This window comes from Stigmatopora argus, chromosome 2 (genome assembly GCF_051989625.1).
Source record: "Stigmatopora argus isolate UIUO_Sarg chromosome 2, RoL_Sarg_1.0, whole genome shotgun sequence".
In the NCBI taxonomy this organism is placed as follows: domain Eukaryota; kingdom Metazoa; phylum Chordata; class Actinopteri; order Syngnathiformes; family Syngnathidae; genus Stigmatopora; species Stigmatopora argus.
Genome location: NC_135388.1, coordinates 1,190,034 through 1,215,418, shown reverse-complemented (window position 1 = coordinate 1,215,418; position 25,385 = coordinate 1,190,034). Strand labels below are relative to the sequence as shown.

Sequence of the window (25,385 nt, the reverse complement as noted above, 5' to 3'; positions counted from 1 at the left end):
AATGAATCAGAAATGCAACGTTTAGCAAAAATTCTCAAGTCAAAGCAGCACGATGAATGCTCGTTTTTAAAGAAAAAATCCTTACTATACTATGTCGTTTTTTTTAAATTAAAAAAGCCTTACTATACTATGTCGTTTTTTACGAAAAAAAAGCCTTACTATACTATGTCGTTTTTTAACAAAAAAACCTTACTATACTATATCTTTTTTTATTAAAAAGCCTTACTATGTCGTTTTTTACGAAAAAAAAGCCTTACTATACTATGTCGTTTTTTACGAAAAAAAGCCTTACTATACTATGTCGTTTTTTACAAAAAAAGCCTTACTATACTATGTCGTTTTTTACGAAAAAAAGCCTTACTATACTATGTCGTTTTTTTTACGAAAAAAGCCTTACTATACTATGTCGTTTTTTACGAAAAAAAGCCTTACTATACTATGTTGTTTTTTAACAAAAAAGCCTTACTATACTATGTTGTTTTTTTTAATTAAAAAAGCCTTACTATACTATGTCGTTTTTACGAAAAAAAAGCCTTACTATACTATGTCGTTTTTTAACAAAAAAGCCTTACTATACTATGTCGTTTTTTTAATTAAAAAAGCCTTACTATACTGTCGTTTTTATGAAAAAAAAGCCTTACTATACTATGTCGTTTTTTAACAAAAAAGCCTTACTATACTATGTCGTTTTTTTAATTAAAAAAGCCTTAGTATACTATGTCGTTTTTTTTTACAAAAAAAAGCTTTACTATACTATGTCGTTTTTTTACAAAAAAGCCTTACTATACTATGTCGTTTTTTTTAACAAAAAAAGCCTTACTATATTATGTCGTTTTTTTTACAAAAAAAGCCTTACTATATTATGTCGTTTTTTTTTTTACAAAAAAAGCCTTACTATACTATGTCGTTTTTTTACAAAAAAACCTTACTATATTATGTCGTTTTTTACGAAAAAAAGCCTTACTATACTATGTCGTTTTTTCTAAAAAAAAAGCCTTACTATACTATGTCGTTTTTTTTACAAAAAAAGCCTTACTATACTATGTCGTTTTTTACGAAAATAAGCCTTACTATACTATGTCGTTTTTTCTCAAAAAAAGCCTTACTATACTATGTTGTTTTTTTTTACAAAAAAAGCCTTACTATACTATGTCGTTTTTTACGAAAATAAGCCTTACTATACTATGTCGTTTTTTTCTCAAAAAAAGCCTTACTATACTATGTCGTTTTTTAACAAAAAAAGCCTTACTATACTGTCGTTTTTTACGAAAATAAGCCTTACTATACCATGTCGTTTTTTCTCAAAAAAAGCCTTACTATACTATGTCGTTTTTTAACAAAAAAAGCCTTACTATACTATGTCGTTTTTTAACAAAAAAGCCTTACTATACTATATCTTTTTTTATTAAAAAAGCCTTACTATGTAGTTTTTTACGAAAAAAAAGCCTTACTATACTATGTCGTTTTTTAACAAAAAAGCCTTACTATACTATGTCGTTTTTTTATTAAAAAAGCCTTACTATACTATGTCGTTTTTTACGAAAAAAAAGCCTTACTATACTATGTCATTTTTTTTTTTACAAAAAAAGTCTTACTATACTATGTCGTTTTTTTTTACAAAAAAAGCCTTACTATACTATGTCGTTTTTTACGAAAAAAAGCCTTACTATACTATGTCGTTTTTTCTCAAAAAAAGCCTTACTATACTGTCATTTTTTTTACAAAAAAAGCCTTACTATACTATGTCGTTTTTTACGAAAATAAGCCTTACTATACTATGTCGTTTTTTTCTCAAAAAAAGCCTTACTATACTATGTCGTTTTTTTTACAAAAAAAGCCTTACTATACTATGTCGTTTATTTTTAAGAAAAAAACCTTACTATACTATGTCATTTTTTAAATAAAAAAGCCTTACTATACTATGTCGTTTTTTACGAAAAAAAGCCTTACTATACTATGTCGTTTTTTTCTCAAAAAAAGCCTTACTATACTATGTCGTTTTTTTTACAAAAAAAGCCTTACTATACTATGTCGTTTTTTTTACAAAAAAGCCTTACTATACTATGTCGTTTTTTTTTTACAAAAAAGCCTTACTATACTATGTCGTTTTTTTTTTACAAAAAAAGCCTTACTATACTATGTCGTTTTTTTACAAAAAAAGCCTTACTATACTATGTCGTTTTTTTCTCAAAAAAAGCCTTACTATACTATGTCGTTTTTTTTTTTACAAAAAAAGCCTTACTATACTATGTCGTTTTTTACGAAAAAAAGCCTTACTATACTATGTCGTTTTTTTCTCAAAAAAAGCCTTACTATACTATGTCGTTTTTTTTACAAAAAAGCCTTACTATACTATGTCGTTTTTTTAACAAAAAAAGCCTTACTATACTATGTCGTTTTTTACGAAACAAAGCCTTACTATACTATGTCGTTTATTTTTAAGAAAAAAGCCTTACTATACTATGTCATTTTTTAAATAAAAAAGCCTTACTATACTATGTCGTTTTTTTTTTTACAAAAAAAGCCTTACTATACTATGTCGTTTTTTTTTTTACAAAAAAGCCTTACTATACTATGTCGTTTTTTTTAACAAAAAAAGCCTTACTATACTATGTCGTTTTTTACGAAACAAAGCCTTACTATACTATGTCGTTTATTTTTAAGAAAAAAGCCTTACTATACTATGTCATTTTTTAAATAAAAAAGCCTTACTATACTATGTCGTTTTTTATAAAAAAAAACCTTACTATACTATGTCGTTTTTTTTACAAAAAAAGCCTTACTATACTATGTCGTTTTTTTTTTACAAAAAAAGCCTTACTATACTATGTCGTTTTTTAACAAAAAAGCCTTACTATACTATGTCGTTCTTTTTACAAAAAAAGCCTTACTATACTATGTCGTTTTTTTACAAAAAAGCCTTACTATACTATGTCGTTTTTTACAAAACAAAGCCTTACTATACTATGTCGGGTTTTTTTTAAAGAAAAAAGCCTTACTATACTATGTCGTTTTTTTAAGAAAGAAGCCTTACTATACTATGTCATTTTTTAAATAAAAAAGCCTTACTATATACTATGTCATTTTTTTTAAATAAAAAAGCCTTACTATACTATGTCATTTTTTACGAAAAAAAAGCCTTACTATACTATGTCGGTTTTTTTTTTACAAAAAAAGCCTTACTATACTATGTCGTTTTTTTTTTTTACAAAAAAAGCCTTACTATACTATGTCGTTTTTTTTTTTTTTACAAAAAAAGCCTTACTATACTATGTCGTTTTTTTTACAAAAAAAGCCTTACTATACTATGTCGTTTTTTACGAAACAAAGCCTCACTATACTATGTTGTTGTTTTTAAAGAAAAAAGCCTTACTATACTATGTCGTTTTTTTACGGGAAAAAAAGCCTTACTATACTATGTTGCTGTTTTTTTTTTACAAAAAAAGCCTTACTATACTATGTCATTTTTTAAATTAAAAAAAGCCTTACTATACTATGTTGTTTTTTACGGAAAAAAAGCCTTACTATAATATGTTGTTGTTTTTTTACAAAAAAGCCTTACTATACTATGTCATTTTTTACGAAAAAAAAGCCTTACTATACTATGTCGGTTTTTTTTTTACAAAAAAAGCCTTACTATACTATGTCGTTTTTTTTTTTTTACAAAAAAAGCCTTACTATACTATGTCGTTTTTTTTTTTTTACAAAAAAAGCCTTACTATACTATGTCGTTTTTTTTTACAAAAAAAGCCTTACTATACTATGTCGTTTTTTACGAAACAAAGCCTCACTATACTATGTTGTTGTTTTTAAAGAAAAAAGCCTTACTATACTATGTCGTTTTTTTACGGGAAAAAAAGCCTTACTATACTATGTTGCTGTTTTTTTTTTACAAAAAAAGCCTTACTATACTATGTCATTTTTTAAATTAAAAAAAGCCTTACTATACTATGTTGTTTTTTACGGAAAAAAAGCCTTACTATAATATGTTGTTGTTTTTTTACAAAAAAGCCTTACTATACTATGTCATTTTTTACGAAAAAAAAGCCTTACTATACTATGTCGGTTTTTTTTTTTACAAAAAAAGCCTTACTATACTATGTCGTTTTTTTTTTTTTTTACAAAAAAAGCCTTACTATACTATGTCGTTTTTTTTTTTTTACAAAAAAAGCCTTACTATACTATGTCGTTTTTTTTTTACAAAAAAAGCCTTACTATACTATGTCGTTTTTTACGAAACAAAGCCTCACTATACTATGTTGTTGTTTTTAAAGAAAAAAGCCTTACTATACTATGTCGTTTTTTTACGGGAAAAAAAGCCTTACTATACTATGTTGCTGTTTTTTTTTTACAAAAAAAGCCTTACTATACTATGTCATTTTTTAAATTAAAAAAAGCCTTACTATACTATGTTGTTTTTTACGGAAAAAAAGCCTTACTATAATATGTTGTTGTTTTTTTACAAAAAAGCCTTACTATACTATGTCATTTTTTACGAAAAAAAAGCCTTACTATACTATGTCGGTTTTTTTTTTTAACAAAAAAAGCCTTACTATACTATGTCGTTTTTTTTTTTTTACAAAAAAAGCCTTACTATACTATGTCGTTTTTTTTTTTTTTACAAAAAAAGCCTTACTATACTATGTCGTTTTTTAACAAAAAAGCCTTACTATACTATGTCGTTCTTTTTACAAAAAAAGCCTTACTATACTATGTCATTTTTTACGAAAAAAAAGCCTTACTATACTATGTCGGTTTTTTTTTTTAACAAAAAAAGCCTTACTATACTATGTCGTTTTTTTTTTTTACAAAAAAAGCCTTACTATACTATGTCTTTTTTTTTTTTACAAAAAAAGCCTTACTATACTATGTCGTTTTTTTTTTTACAAAAAAAGCCTTACTATACTATGTCGTTTTTTACGAAACAAAGCCTCACTATACTATGTTGTTGTTTTTAAAGAAAAAAGCCTTACTATACTATGTCGTTTTTTTACGGGAAAAAAAGCCTTACTATACTATGTTGCTGTTTTTTTTTTACAAAAAAAGCCTTACTATACTATGTCATTTTTTAAATTAAAAAAAGCCTTACTATACTATGTTGTTTTTTACGGAAAAAAAGCCTTACTATAATATGTTGTTGTTTTTTTACAAAAAAGCCTTACTATACTATGTCATTTTTTACGAAAAAAAAGCCTTAATATACTATGTCGGTTTTTTTTTTACAAAAAAAGCCTTACTATACTATGTCGTTTTTTTTTTTTTACAAAAAAAGCCTTACTATACTATGTCGTTTTTTTTTTTTTTTACAAAAAAAGCCTTACTATACTATGTCGTTTTTTTTTACAAAAAAAGCCTTACTATACTATACTATGTCGTTTTTTACGAAACAAAGCCTCACTATACTATGTTGTTGTTTTTAAAGAAAAAAGCCTTACTATACTATGTCGTTTTTTTACGGGAAAAAAAGCCTTACTATACTATGTTGCTGTTTTTTTTTTACAAAAAAAGCCTTACTATACTATGTCATTTTTTAAATTAAAAAAAGCCTTACTATACTATGTTGTTTTTTACGGAAAAAAAGCCTTACTATAATATGTTGTTGTTTTTTTACAAAAAAGCCTTACTATACTATGTCATTTTTTACGAAAAAAAAGCCTTACTATACTATGTCGGTTTTTTTTTTACAAAAAAAGCCTTACTATACTATGTCGTTTTTTTTTTTTTTACAAAAAAAGCCTTACTATACTATGTCGTTTTTTTTTTTTTTACAAAAAAAGCCTTACTATACTATGTCGTTTTTTTTTACAAAAAAAGCCTTACTATATGTCGTTTTTTACGAAACAAAGCCTCACTATACTATGTTGTTGTTTTTAAAGAAAAAAGCCTTACTATACTATGTCGTTTTTTTACGGGAAAAAAAGCCTTACTATACTATGTTGCTGTTTTTTTTTTACAAAAAAAGCCTTACTATACTATGTCATTTTTTAAATTAAAAAAAGCCTTACTATACTATGTTGTTTTTTACGGAAAAAAAGCCTTACTATAATATGTTGTTGTTTTTTTACAAAAAAGCCTTACTATACTTTTACGTTTTTTTTTTTTTTTTTTACAAAAAAGCCTTACTATACCATGTCGTTTTTTAAATAAAAAAGCCTTACTATACTATGTCGTTTTTTACGGGGAAAAAAAGCCTTACTATACTATGTTGTTTTTTTTACAATAAAAGCCTTACGAAACTATGACGTTTTTTTTTACAAAAAAAGCCTTACTATACTATGTCTTTTTTTTTTACAAAAAAAGCCTTACCATACCATGTTGTTTTTACAAAAAAAGCCTTACTATATATTATGTCATTTTTTAATAAAAAGCCTTACTATACTATGTCGTTTTTTTACGAGAAAAAAAGCCTTACTATACTGTCGTATAAGTGGTCATTTTTTTAAATTAAAAGTCTTAATATTTTTGGGGGGGAAAGAAACTTACTTTACATGGTCAATTTTGGGGGGGGGTAGCCTTACAAAGAAAATTTCTTCATGTATTAATTTAGAAAAATGAAGCAAACACTATTCTACAACCATTGATCTTTTATCGATCACCACACAAAGGATATTCCAAGGTCATTTTCCAGAATGAAATGACAATCCTGCCGTCGCTTGGGTTATCCGGCTCTCCCGCTCCGGACGGGTTGGACGTCTCGCAGCGTCCGCGAGTCCAATTCCAAACCTTTTCAAGGATTTCCCAACACGTTTCCTCGCGGTCCGCTCTCCTTTACTTCCGCGTCTGTCGGCGAGAGTGGGCGGAGCTTTGGCGTGTCGTCAAAGCGCGCCGCCGCCGTCCGGTGCAGGTAACCGTTGTAAAAGTCGCCCGCCGTAAGACGCTTCTTGAGGACCACCGTCTTGAAGCTCACCCAGCCGTCCTGGAAACCACGCGACGGTTAGCGAGGCCGGTCGGAGCCAAGCCGCTCGGTCGGTCGGCCACCTTGCAGCGCACGGCCAGCGTGTCCGACTCTTTGCGGAAGACGACGGAGCCCGGCGGCGGAAGGGGCGGAGCCAGGGTCACTTGACAGCTCCCCGCGAAATCCCCCAGCTTGATGGGGTGGCCCATCCACGTGGTCCGCAGCGGGAACTGCCGGACGGACAAAAAAAAGCACCAAGATCGGCAAAAATGGCTCACTTGAACGAACGAACGAACGAACCCTGGAACCGACGGCTCGGTAGAGTCGGTCGATGTCTCGGCACGTTTGCTCCTCCCAGGAAAGCCAGCTGACCGAGGCGCCCATCTTGGGGGCTGTCGGGAGACGGCGGCGAGCGCGTGTCAGCGACCGGACGCCGCCACCGCGGAGGCGGGCACTTCTTACCGAAAGTGGCGCCAATCGCGCTCTGCTCCCGCACGCGTGCCGCCTTCTCGGGAAGAGTCCGTAAGGTTTCCAGAAGCTGCTCGCGGGAATCCAGCGCACGTCAGCGGCGCCCGACGGGAGAGAAACGGCGGCTCTGCGACGGCGGGGGGGGGCGGAGCCTACCAGCCGGGCTCCTTTAACGGCCAGGGCGTCGCCCAGCTGCTCGGCCGTGGCGCTGTCGGGGACCCGGTGGAGAGCCCGGCTCAGGACGGGGCCCTCGTCGAACCTGGGGGACAATTTTTTTACTCTAAAGTCCGCTTAGCTTCATGCTAACAGACAAAAGGTAACACCATCGACAGGCTAATGGAACTTAGCGCCTTTCTGGTGCTCCTTTTAAAAGGACTCTGATCTTTAAAATGGCATTTGTTTTATTTTCTGAATATACAAACAGTGATGGCACTTCCATTAGCCCAGGGGTAGGGAACGTATGGCTCGGGAGCTACATGTGGCTCTTTTGATGGGTGCGGATGGCTCTCCCGCTAAACTGTGAGCTAAAATGTGGACACTACGTCTAGAGTTGCTGTAATCTTCTGTAAACCTTTCTGCATGCAAAAGATATGGCTGAATGTTAAGATATATGTGTATGTATGTATATGTATATTTATATATGTATGTATATGTACGCGTATGTATATTTATATTTATATATTTTTATTTATATATATATTCTTTAATATATTTATTTATGTATTCATATTTATATATATATATGTATTCATATATTTATATATTTGTTATTTTTATATATATTTATTTATGTATTCATATATTTTTTTTTATTTTTATATATATTTATATATTTATTTGTTTATATATTTATTTATTCATTTATATATATATATATATATATATATATATATATATATATTATTTTTTATTATTGTATTTATTTAGTTATTTATTACCTATTTATTTATGTCTACAATGTCTTTTGCTGTGTCTGTATTCTCACCCTCTTGCTACTGTGACAGGGAATTTTCCCAAATATGGGATGAATAAAGTTATCTAATCTAATGCATGCATCCCATTGATTAGCATCAGGGTAAGAATTTTGTCAAAATAATTTCGAGACATCTTCGGTAAAATGACTAAAAAATGCGCGCATTTTCATGTATTTTTATGTTTGGTAAGTTCCAAATATGGCTCTCTATGAATAACAATTGAAAATATGTATTTTTTATGGCTCTCTCTGTCAAAAAGGTTCCCGACCACTGCATTAACTAGCCTGTCAATGGCGTTGCCCTTTGTCTGTTAGCATGAAGCTAAGCAGACTTTTCTCATGTTACACGAGTGTCTTTTCTTTCTTTTGTTTTGGGACAGCAAGACAAACATTTTCACTTCCTGTTTACCTGTGAGGTCGTATTTGCATGATGGTGACGCCGGTCACGGCGTCTCCGTTGAGAATGGTGTGGAAGATGGGGGCGGGGCCACGCCAACGAGGGAGAAGGCTGGGGTGGACGTTCAAGATGCCGCTAACAGAAAAAAGTGACGGTGACCTCGCCGGCCATCGGAAGCCAATCCCTCCCTCCCTCCTCCTCCTCACCGCGGGAACTCCCGGATGAGTGGTCGTCCTAGCAGACACCCGAAGGACACCACCACGCCCACGTCGAAGCGCCCGCCCACGTCGCTCGGCGGCCATGGCCGCACGGGCAGACGGTGCCGGCGGGCAAAGTCCGCCACCGGGACGTCGTCTCTCAGCGTGACCACTTCCAATGACGAGACCACGCCTCCCGCTCCGCTTCTGCCGCAGAGGATGAAGATAACGTGTTAATCGCCGTGCGAGTAATGCTTGCACGACAATGGGGAATAGCAACCCGTGTATCACACACACACACAACATTGTTTCTAATAGAAAAACTCTTCTTACGAATGCTTCTAGGTACAAAATTTTCGGGTTACGAAAAACCCTCTGGATGTAAATGCATTTCCTGTTGCCGTTATCTTATTTTGAAATTGACTTGGTAACATTATTGCGGCTTGGTTTACTTCCGGCCGAATAAAACAAGGTTTGGCATGCTTGTAATTCATTTAATTACATTAATAAATAATTTTCTTTCATTTTTGTTTGTTTCTCGCATTTTTCATACAAAATTGGGACTTTAAAGTCATTTTTAAAGGGTTAAATTGATCGTTTTTTGTAAGACCGTGGAACGATTGGCAGAATTTACATTTGAAGTCATTCTATACATACGAAATATTCAAGTTACGAAAAAAGTTCTTGATTTCGTAAGTAGAGGTACGACTGTACATTCATTATATCTGTTTGTTAGCAAGGGTGTCCGGCGTAAAACATCCACGGTGTCGCTGTAGCACCCCCTCTCAGTCATTATTATTTCTATTCATTTACATAGAGAGCGCGGAGTGGCTTTCTTTTGTTGCCACTGACGGAACTAACCGTCCAATCTATTTGGATCGAGACGTCGAGAAGGACGAAATAGAGAAAATGAATGAATAGTCTCGACCTGTCAGCCTCGAGAATCCTAAGGGATTCCACGGCGAAGTCATCGGAGCCGAAGAAGAGGAGCCTCCACGGGGGTCCCGACGAGCACAGGCGCCTGCCGGTAGCAGCTGCCGAACCGCCGCCGCCGCCACGCCGAAGGAGGCGGAGGACAGCCAGCGTGCCTCCGAGGACCTTAAAGGCCCAAAATGTTTCACTTACGGGGCTTTTATTTGGACATGGCGAACGTTAGGGGAAGGTTACGGGTGAAGTTTGGAAGGCAACCGAGGGGTGCGCATGGAGGACGCCATTTTGACGGATACACTTCCGGGTCTGTTCTTCTTCGTTGCAGTTTCAGATTTCGTTGTTTGAGCGCCCCTGTAGGAACACTCGCGTACTGAATGGAAGCAAATGAAGTCACTTTCGGCTTTCATCTTTATTGACTTGAACTTAGACAAATAGAGCGTATAAAAAGACAATTATTCAGAAATAGGCACTCTTTATTGAGAATTGCATTCTGCATACAAACAAATGAAGTCGCTTCAACCTTGAACTTCGATGCGTCATGTTGGCTTTCATCTTTGTTGACTTCAATTTAATAAAACCTGAGCGTATAGTGTTTTTAGAAAATTATTCCGAATGAGTCATTCTCTTATTTTAGACGTATATTGCCGTTGATCGGTGTATTTAACTCATTTAACATTTATCGCAGATTGAACGTCTACAGACGTCAATGGCCGCCAATTTGCAATCTCGAGAACACATTCACTCCATCATTTTGTGATGTTTTCCGCTTACAAGATATTTCTCGTTATAAAAAAGTGGGAAAAAATTATATTAAAAAATCATCCTTGGGCACAATTTCCACCTCCGCTGTCCTTAAATGTGCCGTTTCAAGCGTCACATCCGCGAGTCTCCCCCGTCCTCGTCCTTGTACTCGTCCGGCGGTACCGGAGACTCCGCCCCCTCGTCCGCCTCGGCGGGGGTGTCGGCGTACAAACAGGAAGTGTTCCCGTCCTTCCAGGTCACCACGATGCTCCCCGCTTTGCAGTCGTCGCCGTTGCACGCTTGGGTGTCCACGGCGACGGCCGTTTCCGTGTTGCCCTCGTCTCGACCTTTGACCGCCGCCTTGTACTTGGCGATCTTCCTCCTGTTCCTGCACACGCCAGGATGACCTTCACTCTTTGCTTGCCATTGACTACGCTACACGTCCAATCGTATTTCTGCCGCCAACCCTCCCGCTTCAAACGGATTGCCATCGATTGCAAAAATATTTTTTGCCAAAAAATATGTTGTAAAACAAAACAAAAGAATCTCTCCATGAAAATCTTTTCATTCTCTCCTTCCATTTCAAAAACATAGCTAGCATAGTAGCATTAGCTTACCTGCTGGCCATGGCGCCCATTCCCAGCAAGAGAAAACCCACCAGAAGACAAACGAAGGCCAAACCCAGCAGCGCGAACTTCCATAGTGTGGCTGCCAAAATCAAAAATCGCCATTTTTAAACCACTTTTTGACCGATTTTTTGATTGACAGGCGGATTCTTACCATCCTCGGTGCGATAAAACCATCGCAGGTATTCTTTCTGCTCCTCCGTCACCCGAGGCCGGCCCTCCTCGTCCTGTTCGTCATCGGCCGAGGCGCAAGCTAGCCCTGAAAGTGCATTATTTCATCATTGTGGAAAAAAACACGGCTTTAAAAAAAATGTAGGTGATTTTCTTTTTTTAAGTACCTGAGAGGAAGAGGAAGAGGAGCAAGCACCCCCAAAACATGTCTGCAAGGCCCATGGATTGCTTGGGAAGATCCAAAAAGACAGATTTCAGTATTTTCAAGCTTAAAAGGAACGTTAGCATTGGCTGTCAATGTTAGCTCGCGACTTTAGTTTGTTGCATTTCACCCAAAAAGTGACTTTTTTAAATGAAAAAAGGGCAGGCACTCACCAGGCTTGCGCTTCTCGATCCCGTCGAAAGGAAATGAAAGTTTGCCGGCTTCCAAGTTGGACTTTAGCAAAGTTCAACGTTTGATCGGTCGCCGTTTACGAGGCGCTGCAAAGCCATTCCCGGTTTGACTCATCGGTCAAAAAAAAGGTTTTTACGGCAGAGGTCAACGACATCTCGGTGGAGGGGAAGTCTGACCTGACCTCCGAAGGGGCGGGGCCGCCAGTCAACGGCCAATCACGAGCGTCAGCTGAATCCTGAGGTCCAATCGCGTGTGAATTTAAATGCTTTGTTTATCGCCGTCCACACGAACCAATGAGTTTGTCTTTTGTCATCCACTAAGACAAACGTCTTTTTTTCCACTCAAAGCTAAGCTAACGATTAGCAATAAAATGGCTGGCTGGCCAAAACTGGAGTTTTGCCCTTTTTTTCAAGGCGACAATTTTGTAGCAATAAATATATTATGGAAAAGCCATCAAAACGGTGAAAACCGCAGCATTTTGAAATTAACCCTCAATAAATCAATCGCCTTTCACCTGATTGTGGTGTTGGATTTTAAAGGACGTTTTAATACACGCGTGTGCAACACTGCCCTCTGGCGGGCGAATCATGCAAAACGTGACAAGTAGCAAGAAGTGATATGAATGAGAATATTTTCTCGCATATAAGATGCCCCCGCGTATAAAATTGCACCCGTAAAATTGCCTTAAAACATTGAATTTTACAATTTCCCAATTTTCATGGTTTTAATAGGGAGTACAAATGTGTTACTTTGAAGGGAAAATCTTAAGAAACGTGCTATTGCTGAGATATGTATGAATCAAAAGCACATTATTAGCGTCAATATCAAAAGGAATCAATTTATCCATTATGTAATGGTTGTTTTCATACTGCAAAACAGAAAATAACCAACAAAGAGTAAATGTTAATTTGCTGACATCTACTGGTGAAAAGGAGTATAGCAAGTCTTGTGCGCATATAAACCGGCACCTTTGATTCAGTTATCATTTTTTTGGGTTAAAAATATGGCTTTTATGCGAGAAAGTACGGTAGATATTCAAATTTGGGGCTAACGAGGTCAAAGGTCACATGGGTCGGAAAGGGAATTTTAACTCAAAACCCCCCCATTATTTTATTTCATTAAAAAAAACCACTGGTTATTTTATCTCTCCGGAGAATGACATATTTTTTTTCCTTCTGTAAACAATTTATTTTCAAAGGAATATCGCCACCATGAAAAATCCATAATAGTTGTATACGTATTTCTGTAACTGTGTTTGTTTGTTTTGTGTCCGTTTTCCGCCAGGGGGCGCTACAAAATGAGCGTCTGGGCCAGGATCTTGCGGTTGATCTCGGCCAACGCCACGGAAAACACGAAGGCGCGCTCGTCCGATAGGCCGGCGTACACGTCCGTTTCTTTCTCTTGTTTGTCTGAAAGGCCCAAAAAAGCGGCAAAAATAAGCGCCGGCGCCGAAAAAAACAGACAAAAACAGCCCACCTTTTTCCTCGTCGTGTTTCTTGAGGCCCACCGTCTTGGGTCGCCCTCGCCCCCGGCGGACGGGGTCCGACTGGCTGTTGCTCCTGGGCCGCGGCCTCCTGCCGTCCGCCCCCTCGCCGCCGTCCGGGCGCTCGCGGCGGACGCGCTCGGTGCGTCGCCGCTTGGACGCCAGTTTGTCTGCGGAAGGGGGCGTTTGAGCGGGTGGACGAAATGGGGGGACGGCGAATTCGGGGGGGGGGCGTCGGCACTCACCGGCGGCGCTCGCCGACGAGCACTCGCTGAGTCTGGCGTTGAGGAGTTTCCTGCTGATGAAGACGAAGCCGCACGGGCACGACTTGCACGCCACGGGAATCTGAGCCAATGAGGCGAGGGCAGGAAGCAAACGTTTAAGTTGACATCGAGGTTGTCCATGCATTCAATTGTTTGCAGTCATTAAAAAAACAAAAAATGATTTTTGAACTAAAAACACAGAAAAAATGGATTAAAAAATTACAACGATTGATTTAAAAGGGGTAAAATCAGGAAATGTAATATACATCGGACCATTTTAGATATAATATTTAGATTTTTTTATTATTATAAATGGATTAAAAGAACTGGATTAAAAGCCCTGAATATTCAGTTTTTATAGACCTAAAACAATGTTTATTTAAGATTTTTTTAAATATATTTTTAGATTTTATAAAATGATTTTTGAACTAAAACACAGAAAAAATGGATTAAAAATGAAAATTATTGATTTAAGGGGGACAATCAGGAAATTGAATATACATCGGACCATTTTAGATATAATATTTAGATTTTTTTTTTTAATAAATGGATTAAATTAACTGGATTAAAATCCCTGAATATTCAGTTTTTTATAGATCTAAAACAATATTTATTTTAGCTTTTTTAAAATATATTTTTAGATTTTACAAAATGATTTTTGAACTAAAAACACAGAAAAAAATGGATTAAAAATTGACAATGATTGATTTCAAAGGGGGAAAATCAGGAAATTTAACATACATCTATACTCTTCATTTGAATTTGATGCTAAAACAGAAAGTCGGCACTCATGATTTACTTTCTCGGGCCGCACAAAATGAGGCGGCGGGCCAGATTTGGCCCCGGGCCACCACTTTGACACATATGCTTTATATGATGTTAACATTGCATTTTTTAAAAATAAAAACGTTGGTGTTTTCCCATTTTTAAAAAAATCTTTGTACGATTAAAAAACAAAAGCAAATCTTCCATTATATTTTGTGATTTTTTTCCTGGATTTTTGATGTAACAGAATTATGCTGTTGTTTATATATGTAATATTTTTTAAATTTGTGTTTCTTTAAATGAGGTTAATTTTAACACGTTTAAGAAAAAAATAGTAAATAGTAAAACGTTTTTAAATAAACATATTCATGTCGGATTTTGTGCTATAAAAATAGATTTTTAGTTATTTTTTTAATATATTTATTTATTATATATTTATTTATTTAAATGTTAGAATAATTATTTTGGTATTTTTCAAATTTATGTTTTTTAGTTTCTGATTTTCCTTTTTTTAAATATGCATTTTTTCTTATCTCATTAAAAATAGACCCCCAAAAATTGACCCCCATTTCTTTGTTATTTTTAATATCAACGTTAATTTTTTTTCCTGGTCCTCAAAATGAATAACAATCCTATTTTAACATAAAATCAACAAATTTCAATTCAATAATTTAGATGAATGCACAAACTGCCATCTACAATTTTTTGCCAATAATTTTAATCCAATATTCTGATATTTCACAAAATTAGCGAGTGCCTCATCATCCTAATTTGGAGTAAATAATAAGCCATTTGAGGGCATTTGAACGACGAGCTATCAAGGTTACATTCCATTTCGACGACGTGGAATTTTCAAAAAATGATCTAATATTTATTTTGGGGGAAATATGAGCTTCCAGATAAATATGAAAGAGCAAATATTTGAATGCTCCGAAAGAAGACGTCATTGACGAGATATTTTGTCTCCGAATTGGGGAGCCGAAGCAAGAAAAAAAAATAGGACGTCTGCGGACGTATTTCCGCCATCCGAGCTCAGCTAACGCCAGAATATCAATCTCCAGAAAAAAAGCCCCAAATCCCACCAACGGAAATGGAAATTAAAAGACATTTTGCCTCACCTGTTGGTCACATTCGGGACAAGATTTCGTAGCCATTTTGACTTTCTTTGTTTTATTTGTCGACATAGTCCGACTGCAAACAACGACCGAAACGGCTCGCCTCCTTCGTCTTTTCGCAACTACTCCTCACATTACCTCTAACAAATAAAAAAAACATTAAAAATAAAAAGTCCCATTAGATAAAGACGAAAAAAGGTCAATTTTTGAGTACAATGGACGCCCCGACCGGCGGAGCGAATGATAAAATCCCAAAAGAGAGCAGAAAAAAGTAATAATTCAAGCTCCTGGAGTTGTGCGCGTGCGCACTCGACGTCCTCCAGCGGCTTTGTGGCGTTCACGGAGGCTCGGAAAATGAGACGTTTCTGCTATTTTGGAGTCTTTTTGCTATTTAAACAAGTCCAAATTTCAATATTTGCGTTTGAAGAATGTTTATACTGTTCTAACAATCGGGGGAAACTTACACTTTTAAACTTCGTCAACGCCATTGACGATGAAAGACGTCCAAAGCTGCTCTGACTTTAAATGACTATCACCAATTCACGTTTGATCCATTTCATCTGGTTGTCAAATTTCCTACTATAAAAAAATTGAACGTCTCTCGCCGTCAGTGTATTAATTTGTTGTTGTGTTTTTGCACTTTGTGGTGAAGCTTTAAATCTAATTATACTTGTATAATAACAATAAAATCATTCAATTCCCACTATAAAAGAATGGAACGTCTTTCGCCGTCAGTGTATTTATTTGTTGTATTTTTTGCACTTTGTGGTGAAGCTTTAAATCTAATTATACTTGTATAATGACAATAAAATCATTCAATTCCCACTATAAAGGAATTGAACGTCTCTTGCCGTCAGTGTATGTATTTGTTGTTGTGTTTTTGCACTTTGTGGTGAAGCTTTAAATCTATTTATACTTGTATAATGACAATAAAATCATTCAATTCCCACTATAAAGGAATTGAACGTCTCTTGCCGTCAGTGTATGTATTTGTTGTTGTATTTTTGCACTTTGGGTGAAGCTTTAAATCTAATTATACTTTTATAATGATAATAAAATCATTCAATTCAATTCATTTGAGGGCTCCCGGTCCAAACGGATCCAGACTCCAAGTTTCCCGGGAGAAAAGACAGGACACATCATATATTAAGCATAATCCTTTATTCTATCCATACAGTGCGTATGCAAAATGAACCAAAAGCAAGTATAGATTGTTAAGAACATATTTGTAATTTTTTTAATTGTATTTTCATAAATGACGAGCGAAATTCCTACGGTCTGGGATTTTTTCACAGGGGCGATTTACAAGTGGGGGTGTCGGGGTCGGGTTCGGTGGCTGTGGCGCTAACGGTCGGACGCGGTCACGTGATCGGGGAGGCGGGACTCGGGCGACACATTGGTGGACACAAAGGAAGCGAGTTAAAGACAAAGAGCGAGCAGGCGGCGGCCATTTTGACAGGAGCTGTCCTCGGTAGACGGACGGGCTCCTGGGGGGGGCGGCCTTTTTTTTTTTTTTTTTTTTTTTACAGGACCAGTCCTTCGTAGACGGGCCCCTCGGCCTCGGGGGCCTCCTTCTGCAGGCGCAGGTGCTCCAGCGTGTTGTGGAAGTGTTTGTTGATCTGCTCGCTCTCCTCGCCGGCCTCCAGGTTGGGCAGGTCCTCCCGGATCTTCTGAATCAGCTGGTTCAGAACCTGCACCGTCACCTGCCGTCCCCCCCCAAAAAAACAAAGCCGGGTCATTTGGAGCCGAAGACGACGAACGCGTGGCGACAATGAAACGCCGGACGGAAAATAAGTCCTTAAATGCGTCATTAAATGAGTTTAGTCTTTCCAAATGATTTTTTTTTTCAACATTGACTGATTAATTTGGGTCCAATTATAAACAAAAATGATTTCACTCATTGTAATTTTGATTTAAATTCCTATTTTTTTGCATTCATTCATTTTCATGCATTGCAATACGGATTGTCATTTTAATTTCCACACATTCTCTAATCATTCAACCTGCTTAGTATAGTACGCCTAGATTTATGAAGAACCCTTCATTTCAACTTAACTATATTTGAATTTGGATTGATTTAACTATTGAGTGACATCTTTCATTCAACATTCAGTATTTATGTCTACATTGCTTCTCATGTTCACATAATTTCAAAGCTGACTTAAAATGTATGCACTATTTTTATTGTGTTACTATGTCATTCTCCGGACAGATAAAATAACCAGTGGATTTTTAAAATAAAATAAAATAATGGGGGGGTTTGAGTAAAAGTTTTGAGTTAAAATTCCCTGTCCGACCCACATGACCTTTGACCTCGTTAGCCCCAAATTTGAACATCTACCGTACTTTCTCGCATATAAGCCGTATTTGTAACTAAAAAATGACTGAATCAAGGGTACGGGCTTATATGCGCACAAGACTTGCTATACTCTTTTTCACCAACAGATGTCAGTAAAGTAACATTTACATTTGTTGGTTATTTTGCAGTAAGAAAACAACCATAACTGTATGAATTGATTCCTTATGATATTGACCCTAATAATATGCTTTCGATTAATATAGTATCTCAGAAATACCATATGTGATGATTTTTCTTAATATTTTCCGTTCAAAGTGACACATTTGTACTCCCGATTAAAACCATGAATATGCAGGTGAAAATTGGGAATCAGGGGGCGGCTTATATGTGATAAATTGTCAAATGCAACCATTTTAAGGCAATTTTAAGGGGGAGGCTTATACGTGGGGCAACTTATATGCAAGTAAATGCAGTATGTAACAAGTGGAATCAGTGGATTGCAGTCAGGTGCTTGTCGTTACAGCCCAACCCCCGTTGGTTCAACTGTTTGATTTTTGGACGGATGTGGGCGGGACGGGTTACTCACGGCGTCGTTTTCCCTCTCGTAGAAGCAGACGTATCGGTTGAGGATCTCGATGAAGAGCTGCACTTGCAGCGACGGGTCCATGCACTGGTTGGCGATCTTCAGCGCTTTCTTCAGACACTCCATCACGCGCTTGCCGTCTCGGATCTGAGGGGGGACAAAAAAGTGAGGGGTGGGGGGGCTCAGAGGGGAAGGCCCGGGGAGACGACGGGATGGGCCTGACCTCTTGCTGGTTCTTGTCGCTGCTGCGTCCGGACCAGAAGAGGTGGGCGCAGATGCTGACGGCGCGACACTGGTCGGGTTTCTTCAGCAGCTTGGAGGCGGCCAGCGCGCACTGCGTCCTCAGCGGCTCGTGGTTCTCCTCGCCGAAGCAGCGGGTGCGCTCGAAGGTGCCGATGATCAGCGTGATGGCCGCCAGCTGCGCCTTGGAGTCGCCGATCTCGTCCTCGTACAGCGAGAAAGCCTGCGGGAGGGGGGAGGGGTGTCCGTCCGTCCGTCCGTGTGTTCGTTCGTTCCGTCCTTCGAGCCTACCTGCGACATGAACTCGTAAGCCACCGTCTCGTGGTTCTCGAAGCCGATCTCGCCGGCCGCCAGCGCCCCCTGCAGGAAGAGTCGCAGAGGCAGCTCGGCCAGCTCGGCCTTGATCAGCGCGCTGATGGTCTGGTGGGCGAACGAGAAGATCTTCTGACACTTTTTCTCCCATTTGTCGTCCTAAAATGAGGCAGAACAACAAGAGGCCTTGTTTAAGTAGAGCAGAACGCAGGCTTCTTGTGCGGGACATTCCGTTTCAAGCACAGGCTTACCGTTGAGGCGTTTTCTTTGTATCTGAAAGCCAGCTGGTAGGCAGCGAAGACCAGGGGAGGCAGCGTGTATCGGATCCTTTGGTTCCCGCCCGCGCCAAAGTGCTTACGGGCCGTGTTGAGGATCTGCATCAAGTTAAGCGTTTTGTGATTGCCCGTGGACGAGGTGCGAAAAAAAATAATCTCCCGGGCCGGTATATAGTACATAGTCCAAGCCCGAAGGGGCCAGCCAATTACTGTACCGTCTATTTAAGGGAGAGAGAGCCATTAGCATGTCCCTCCCCACAGTGCAGGCATGTGAGGACCAACCAGCATTTACCATAATTTCTCACATATTAGGAAATAGAGTTTGGGGCTGCTTCCGGTAGCCAGCGCTATTGCGGTTCGATATTCATATATAATATATATGCGTCTAAAAAAAACGGTGCGTCCTTTGTGTGTTTAAAATACAGAAATAGCACTCGTTATTGACACTGCGGCTAAAAATACGATGCGCCATATAGTCGTGAAAATACGGTAATTAAAAAAATGGAGTTGTCTATGTTGTGGTGGACATTCTATCATGAACCGAATTTCTAATTAAAAAAACAAAACAATCTGTCGATGAAAGATCCAGGCAATTACAAATGAATTAGGGCTATTTCTTTAACACGGCGGCGGCGGCGGCCGAGGCGACTCACCAGGTACTGCTGGTCGGGGTCGTCCGAGCGCAGCAGGTGAATGAAGCGGCCCACCAGGCTCTGCTCCTCGGAAAAGTCCTCGGGGTCCGGGTCGTCCGCCGGCTGGTCGGGCTGGTCCTGGATCAGCGTGGACACCAGGCTCAAGATGGCGTCCACCTGCCGGGCGGCCAAAAGAGGGCGAGTGAGTACACGTGAGAGGACACGGGAGCGCGACGGGGGTCCATCTGACCTGCTCTTGCGCCACGATGGTGGTGTTGTACTCCAGCGTGTTGCCGAGGACGTAGCAGCTCATGCTCTTGCGAGACTCGTAGTCAAAGTACTCGAAGAGCGGCGGGAAGTGCTTGAGCCGCAGCACCGTCAAGACGTCGTTGTACGTGTCCACCGGGATCTTCAGCAGACGCGTCAGCTCCTTGGACACGGCGCTGCTCGTGGCTATGCTGCGGGGCGAGGCCGGAGTCTCAACGCCGCCGGGAGGCGGAGCCACGGGGAGGCGGAGTCGCGCGACACCTACTGTTCCAGGTTGAGCTTGTTGAAGATCTCCACCGTGCTCTCCAGCACCTTGTCCACGTAGTCCACGCGGTCAGGGTAGCACTTCATGGCCAGGTTGATGAGGGACACCTGCAAGGACACCACGTCCTCGGACGGCATGTCCTGCCGCGACTGCCATTTGGAGAAAAATAATGGGTTTTTTTTAACCTTCATTTTTAATCATTAATCATTGAGAAAGAGTTAAAAAGATCACATTTGCCGACTCTACTATTTCCCCTTAGAAAAAGTACTTCGCAGTGGCTGCTGGGATATGTAGTTATTTTGTCAATACACCCAATGGATTGTGGCCTGTATACATCGACATCAACACATCTTTACGAAGCATGGAAGGCAGCACCGGGCTAGTTACGCTAGCTACTATTTGCGAATGGATTGTGGCCGCCTGGACGAACGTATAAAAGTCAGCGTTTTCAATGACTCATTTGGACAATTGTTCAATTTGGACACAGAAAATGAGGTTTTTGATGGATTTGTAGGTGATGATGACATGAGTACATTGTAAAATGGCTAAACAAAAGTACAACCCAACTCAGTTTTGCTTCCGTTGCCTTTTTAAAAACGTGTTTTTATCGTGTATGTTTAAGCTGGTGTATGTTTTGCCATGCCTGGCTGCGTCTTTAAAAACGGTGCGTCCTTTGTGTGTGTCCAATACAGAAATAGCACTCGTTACTGACACTGCGGCTTAAAATGCGATGCGCCGTATAGTCGTGAAAATACGGTAGATTTCCTTTTGATGAGTACCTGGATAACAGTGGCCACTTGCTGGGAGAAGATGTCAAAAAGCTTGATCTCGGCCGGAATGCCGGGTCCGTCTTCGCGGTGGGCGAACAACGCCAGTCTGGAAGGAAAGGCGTGGGCCGCTAAGTCGTCCGTCCGTGGACGCCCGTGGACGCTCGTGGACGGCCCATGGACGGAACCCTACCTGTCGATGAGGGCGATGATAATGTTCTTGACGTTGACGTACTGATGAAGGTCGGCGCAGGAGCGGAGGAACGGGTTGAGGGTCTGCAAGTGGAACTCGTCGGGGAACACCTGGCGTTGAGCAAAGCAGGATGAGGAGGAAGGGCGGGGCAGGGGGCGGAGCCTCAGGACTGGATATCTTGTACTACCTGGATGATGCACTCCATCAGGTACTCCTGCGCCAGCGGGTCTCGGCAGTTGACCACCTGCTCCAGCACGCCGGAAAGAACCACCTGCACCAAGAAAAACGTTGACATAAAACGGACAAGACGCCACTATGTCCCAAAATAGCGACGCCATTTTCACAAGGTCGAGGTCTCACGTGGCGGCCATGTTGGTAGAGTCGACCTCCCGGCAAAATCAACCAACGTGCTGCCACTAAAATGAAGTCCTAATTTACCCATACATTTCGATCGCTTTCAGCCTTCCCACTTCTAATAGATTGGGCGTCTATCAACTATGAATGGTAGCCAAGTAACTAAGAAGAATTAGGACATTGTTTCCTCACATCTTTCATACAAAATTAGGACACTTTGACCAATTTTAAAGGGTTTATCAAGGGTGTCAGACTCGGGTTGGTTCGCGGGCCGCTTTAACGTCAACTTGATTTCACGTGTGCCGGACCATTTTAGATATAATATTTAGATTTTTTTTTTTTATAAATGGATTAAATGAACTGGATTAAAGGGCTTGAATATTCCGTTTTTTATAGATGTAAGACAATGTTTATTTTAGCTTTTTTTTTTAAAAATATTTTTATTTATTTTTGAACTAAAAACAGAAAAAAATGATTAAAAATGATAATTATTTATTAAAAAGGGGGAAAAATCAGGAAATGTAATATACATCTATACGCTTCATTTGAATTTGATCCTAAAACAGAAAGTCACAAGGCACTCATGATTTACTTTCCCGGGCCACACAAAATGATGCGGCGGGCCAGATTTGGCCCCCGGTCCGACACTTTGACATATGGTTTAGTTGGCAGTTGTGTGAGCACAATGGACGGAATGAGAGAATTTACATATAAAGCAAACCTCTGCTTACGAAATTTGAGGGTTTGCGGGCCTACCTGCTTGTACTTGTCCACGTTGACACCCTCCAGCTGGCTGAGGCGGACCAGATTGGTGCCCACCAGGATGCGCAGTTCCTGCCGCTCCTTCTCGCGCTTTTCCCGGTCTCGACTGTGGCCCTGATGCTGCATGCGCACCCACAGCTTGTTCATCTCGGCGAAGTTGAGCAGCACAAAGTCCACCGAGTCGTTGATGTCGCCCGTCATTTCCTCGGAGCCTCTGGCCGAGGGCAACACCGAGAAAAAAATGGAAGTCGGGCGCGGCGACGGGCAGGCGGACGGAGAGTTCGGGCGTGGCGACGGGACTCACTCGGTCTGCTCGCCGTCGTCGGGCAGGATGTTGCGGGTGCACTGGAGCAGGTAGTTCCTGAGGAAAAGACCCCTGAGCGGGTGCTGCACGCCGCGGCACATCTCCACCAGGTCCTTCAAGATGTCCTTCCGAGACTGAGGGAAGGAGCGCACGTAGACCACGCCCACCGTGATCAGCAGGTAGCTAAAGAAAACAAAGTGGAAACTTACTAAATTTGGACTGGTCGCTCCGTAGTTGCGTAGTTGCCATAGTCATTTGTCAAATATTATTTTCTATTTCTTTCTAAAAAATAATACTTTTGTATTTTTCTTATAATTATGTATCTAATGACACCCCTGCCGCCTAATTTTTATCCAATATTTTTCTTATTCTTGCGTCAAACTTTTTGTCTTTAGTCATTTCTTTTGTAAAATATATCTAAAAAAAATGGACGCCCTGCACTTTTTAAAAAAAAATTCTCACCTGAAATGTTGCTCAATTTTTCCTAATATTCAATAAAATGTCATCACATATTTCAACATTATTTCTCTACCAGTTTTTTTAATAAATGGATTAAAAGAACTAGATCAAAAGCCCTAACTATTCCATCTTTTATATATCTAAAACAATGTTTATTTGAGCTTTTTAAAATATATTTTTAGATTTTACAGAATGATTTTTGAACTAAAAATCGTTTATTTAATCATTTGTTTTTCATTGCGAAAGGAAACCAAATTTTTCTTTGATTATGTACCATATTAAAGTGTAAAACAGAAAATATTTTTATATATTTTTAGATTTTACAAAATTATTTGAACTAAAAACAAAGGAAAAAAATGGATTAAAAAAATCAAATTATTGATTTAAAAGGGGGGAAATCAGGAAATATAATATACATCTATAATCTTCATTTTAATTTGATCCTAAAACAGAAAGTCGGCACTCATCATTTACTTTCCCGGGCCGCACAAAATGATGCGGCGGGCCAGATTTGGCCCCCGGACCCCCACTTTGACACCTGTGCGTTAGCACAACAAAGTGATATTTTTCGCTCCTTAATTTTCCTGCCAAAATTTGATGCTCTTTCCCAAATATTTGACATTATTCTCCACTCACAGCCTGGGAATAATGTTTCCCGCGTACTGGACCAGCTCGTACAGGTCGGCCACCTTGCGACCTTTGGCAAATTCGTCCGTCAAGTAGACCTCCAGGTAGTGCAGCTCGTCCGAGATGGCCATGTCTGCGCATCACCTGGGCTAAGGTGGACCACCATCTGAGTTTTGCACCTGCAGCCTAATGCTTGAAATTTGAGGATACACAGCTCGTAGTAGCTTTTAGGGGACAACATGGACGTTCTCAGTTCTCCCAGCATGTTGGAGGCGTGCTTCAGCGCGTCCATCAGCTTGTTCTTGTCCTGCCGGTGCACAGAAGAAACAAAGTCAAGGAAGGCCGAAAAAAATGACGATTTGACGTGGTCCTACCAGGCATCGCTTCATCTGGAACGACTGCACCTTGACCGCCTGCACGGCTTCATCCAGAAGCTTCTCCTGCTCGTCCATCGGAGACTGCTGTGTGGTCGGCTTTAAAAGAACAATTTTACTATTAAATATATATGTACAGTTGTGCTTTGTACAACCATCATGCAAGCCGTAATTAGGGAGACCGAGAAATTTCATATAAAATTGGTATACATTTTTAAAGGGCTAGTATTAAATATTGTGAAATATATTATGCTCATTCAATGTAAAATGCTGCTATATTACCAAAAATCCAAGTTACGAAACAAGTACTGGAACCATTTAATTTGTGAGTAGAGGTATCACTGTATATTAGTGGAAATTATTCATGAAGCGACCAATTATTTAAAAAGTTATTTAAACACTGATTAGTTTTGCCATAAGTTAACTGAAATAACAATACTACAGCTTTCTACTACGTTTTTTTTACAGTTTCGTCTCATCAATTAAGCTTACAGATTTTACACAAATAACGCACATGAAATACGAAGGACGCCTTGGATGCTCTTCATCAAACACTTCCATTTTACCACCAGCAAACATACTGGTATACTTTACATAAGGTAACTATGCTCTTTTCTGTGACTTGCAAACATAATTCTGGCAACATGACAGTGACATTTACTGAAATTTAAGCAACTATAACTAAGTGACACGGTAACATTTGACAGCATCCACCCGGCGAAGAGCATTACGCTACAACCAAAATGACACAAAAAACAGACTTCCCCCTTAAACGCAAAGAATACCACAATTTAAGAGCATTTAAGAGACCACAACGTTCATATTTTGTATTTTAAACGTTTTTCCTTTTGAGTTTGTATCGGCTGTTAGCCTAGCTTAGCATATTTCAACTCGGCATAGCATAGCATAGACTAGCCTAGCCTCCATCTCCATGACGGAAGTCTTCAAGCAACACTCAAATAAAATGTTCGTCCACCTTTTTGGGCCATTTAGTTCACACTCACGCTACAGAAAGACGGCCGTGTCCGTGAAATGAGGCCGTTCGGTGCGACTTACCATTATTGCAAGTTAGCTTGGTGTCAGAGCAGACCGAGAGCGACGCCTGCCTGTCATGTGACTTCCCGAGGTGCGTTCACGGACGCCTCAGATACGTGACATCATCAAAAAAGGGCGGGGGTCTGTCAATCTTATCAATGTTTTTCCTTTCGCTTTTCCCGTTAGGCTGGGTACGTTTAGTGCTTCACCGCCCCCACT

At 39.2% G+C, this 25,385-nt stretch overlaps 4 protein-coding genes across 5 annotated transcripts; all 4 read right to left on the bottom strand.

Annotated features, from left to right (window-relative positions):
• Positions 1-6,566: 6,566 nt before the first annotated feature.
• mtfmt (mitochondrial methionyl-tRNA formyltransferase) lies at positions 6,567-10,076 on the bottom strand (the record flags this gene model as incomplete). Its single annotated transcript, XM_077595181.1, has 8 exons — positions 6,567-6,916; positions 6,979-7,125; positions 7,196-7,287; positions 7,358-7,433; positions 7,520-7,622; positions 8,746-8,868; positions 8,940-9,137; positions 9,859-10,076. Coding segments are annotated over 8 exons (1,146 nt in total), but the record flags the coding sequence as incomplete, so codon positions are not given.
• A 174-nt stretch (positions 10,077-10,250) lies between these two features.
• LOC144070739 (organic solute transporter subunit beta) lies at positions 10,251-11,938 on the bottom strand. Its single transcript, XM_077595182.1, has 5 exons — positions 11,774-11,938; positions 11,566-11,626; positions 11,382-11,486; positions 11,219-11,309; positions 10,251-10,989 (listed from the first exon to the last, which is right to left on the bottom strand). The coding sequence occupies exons 2-5, from the start codon at positions 11,618-11,620 to the stop codon at positions 10,734-10,736; spliced, it is 507 nt and encodes a 168-aa protein (XP_077451308.1). The 5' UTR covers positions 11,621-11,626; positions 11,774-11,938; the 3' UTR covers positions 10,251-10,733.
• Positions 11,939-12,811: 873 nt separating this feature from the next.
• c2h16orf87 (chromosome 2 C16orf87 homolog) lies at positions 12,812-15,751 on the bottom strand. The gene is made up of 4 exons (XM_077595183.1): positions 15,422-15,751; positions 13,521-13,620; positions 13,269-13,445; positions 12,812-13,201 (listed from the first exon to the last, which is right to left on the bottom strand). Exons 1-4 carry the CDS (start codon positions 15,485-15,487, stop codon positions 13,083-13,085), a joined length of 462 nt encoding a protein of 153 aa, XP_077451309.1. The 5' UTR covers positions 15,488-15,751; the 3' UTR covers positions 12,812-13,082.
• Positions 15,752-16,560: 809 nt separating this feature from the next.
• Positions 16,561-25,333, bottom strand: vps35 (VPS35 retromer complex component). Of its 2 annotated transcripts, none has more exons than XM_077595146.1 (17): positions 25,188-25,333; positions 24,132-24,230; positions 23,968-24,064; positions 23,767-23,890; positions 22,672-22,854; positions 22,362-22,581; positions 21,439-21,522; positions 21,252-21,361; positions 21,071-21,167; positions 20,292-20,440; positions 20,010-20,217; positions 19,781-19,936; positions 19,104-19,226; positions 18,832-19,011; positions 18,524-18,763; positions 18,304-18,447; positions 16,561-17,121 (listed from the first exon to the last, which is right to left on the bottom strand). In XM_077595146.1, the coding sequence occupies exons 1-17, from the start codon at positions 25,188-25,190 to the stop codon at positions 16,942-16,944; spliced, it is 2,397 nt and encodes a 798-aa protein (XP_077451272.1). In that variant the 5' UTR covers positions 25,191-25,333; the 3' UTR covers positions 16,561-16,941. The 2 variants fall into 2 exon arrangements, with proteins under 2 accessions (XP_077451272.1, XP_077451273.1); XM_077595147.1 differs by lacking the exon at positions 25,188-25,333 and adding an exon at positions 25,108-25,139.
• Positions 25,334-25,385: the final 52 nt, after the last annotated feature.

Coding starts and splice junctions, on each gene's coding strand:
- LOC144070739 (XM_077595182.1), bottom strand. CDS start 11,620: ATGGGCCTTGCAGACATGTTTTGGGGGTGCTTGCTCCTCTTCCTCTTC. Junction 11,487..11,565: donor CCTCTTCCTCTTCCTCTCAG/GTACTTAAAAAA, acceptor ATGCACTTTCAG/GGCTAGCTTGCGCCTCGGCC. Junction 10,990..11,218: donor ATGGGCGCCATGGCCAGCAG/GTAAGCTAATGC, acceptor TGGCGTGTGCAG/GAACAGGAGGAAGATCGCCA.
- c2h16orf87 (XM_077595183.1), bottom strand. CDS start 15,487: ATGTCGACAAATAAAACAAAGAAAGTCAAAATGGCTACGAAATCTTGT. Junction 13,621..15,421: donor GTCCCGAATGTGACCAACAG/GTGAGGCAAAAT, acceptor TCATTGGCTCAG/ATTCCCGTGGCGTGCAAGTC. Junction 13,446..13,520: donor CTCGTCGGCGAGCGCCGCCG/GTGAGTGCCGAC, acceptor CCCCTTCCGCAG/ACAAACTGGCGTCCAAGCGG.
- vps35 (XM_077595146.1), bottom strand. Junction 21,362..21,438: donor TGATGGAGTGCATCATCCAG/GTAGTACAAGAT, acceptor GCTCAACGCCAG/GTGTTCCCCGACGAGTTCCA. Junction 20,441..21,070: donor AAGTGGCCACTGTTATCCAG/GTACTCATCAAA, acceptor TCCAAATGGCAG/TCGCGGCAGGACATGCCGTC.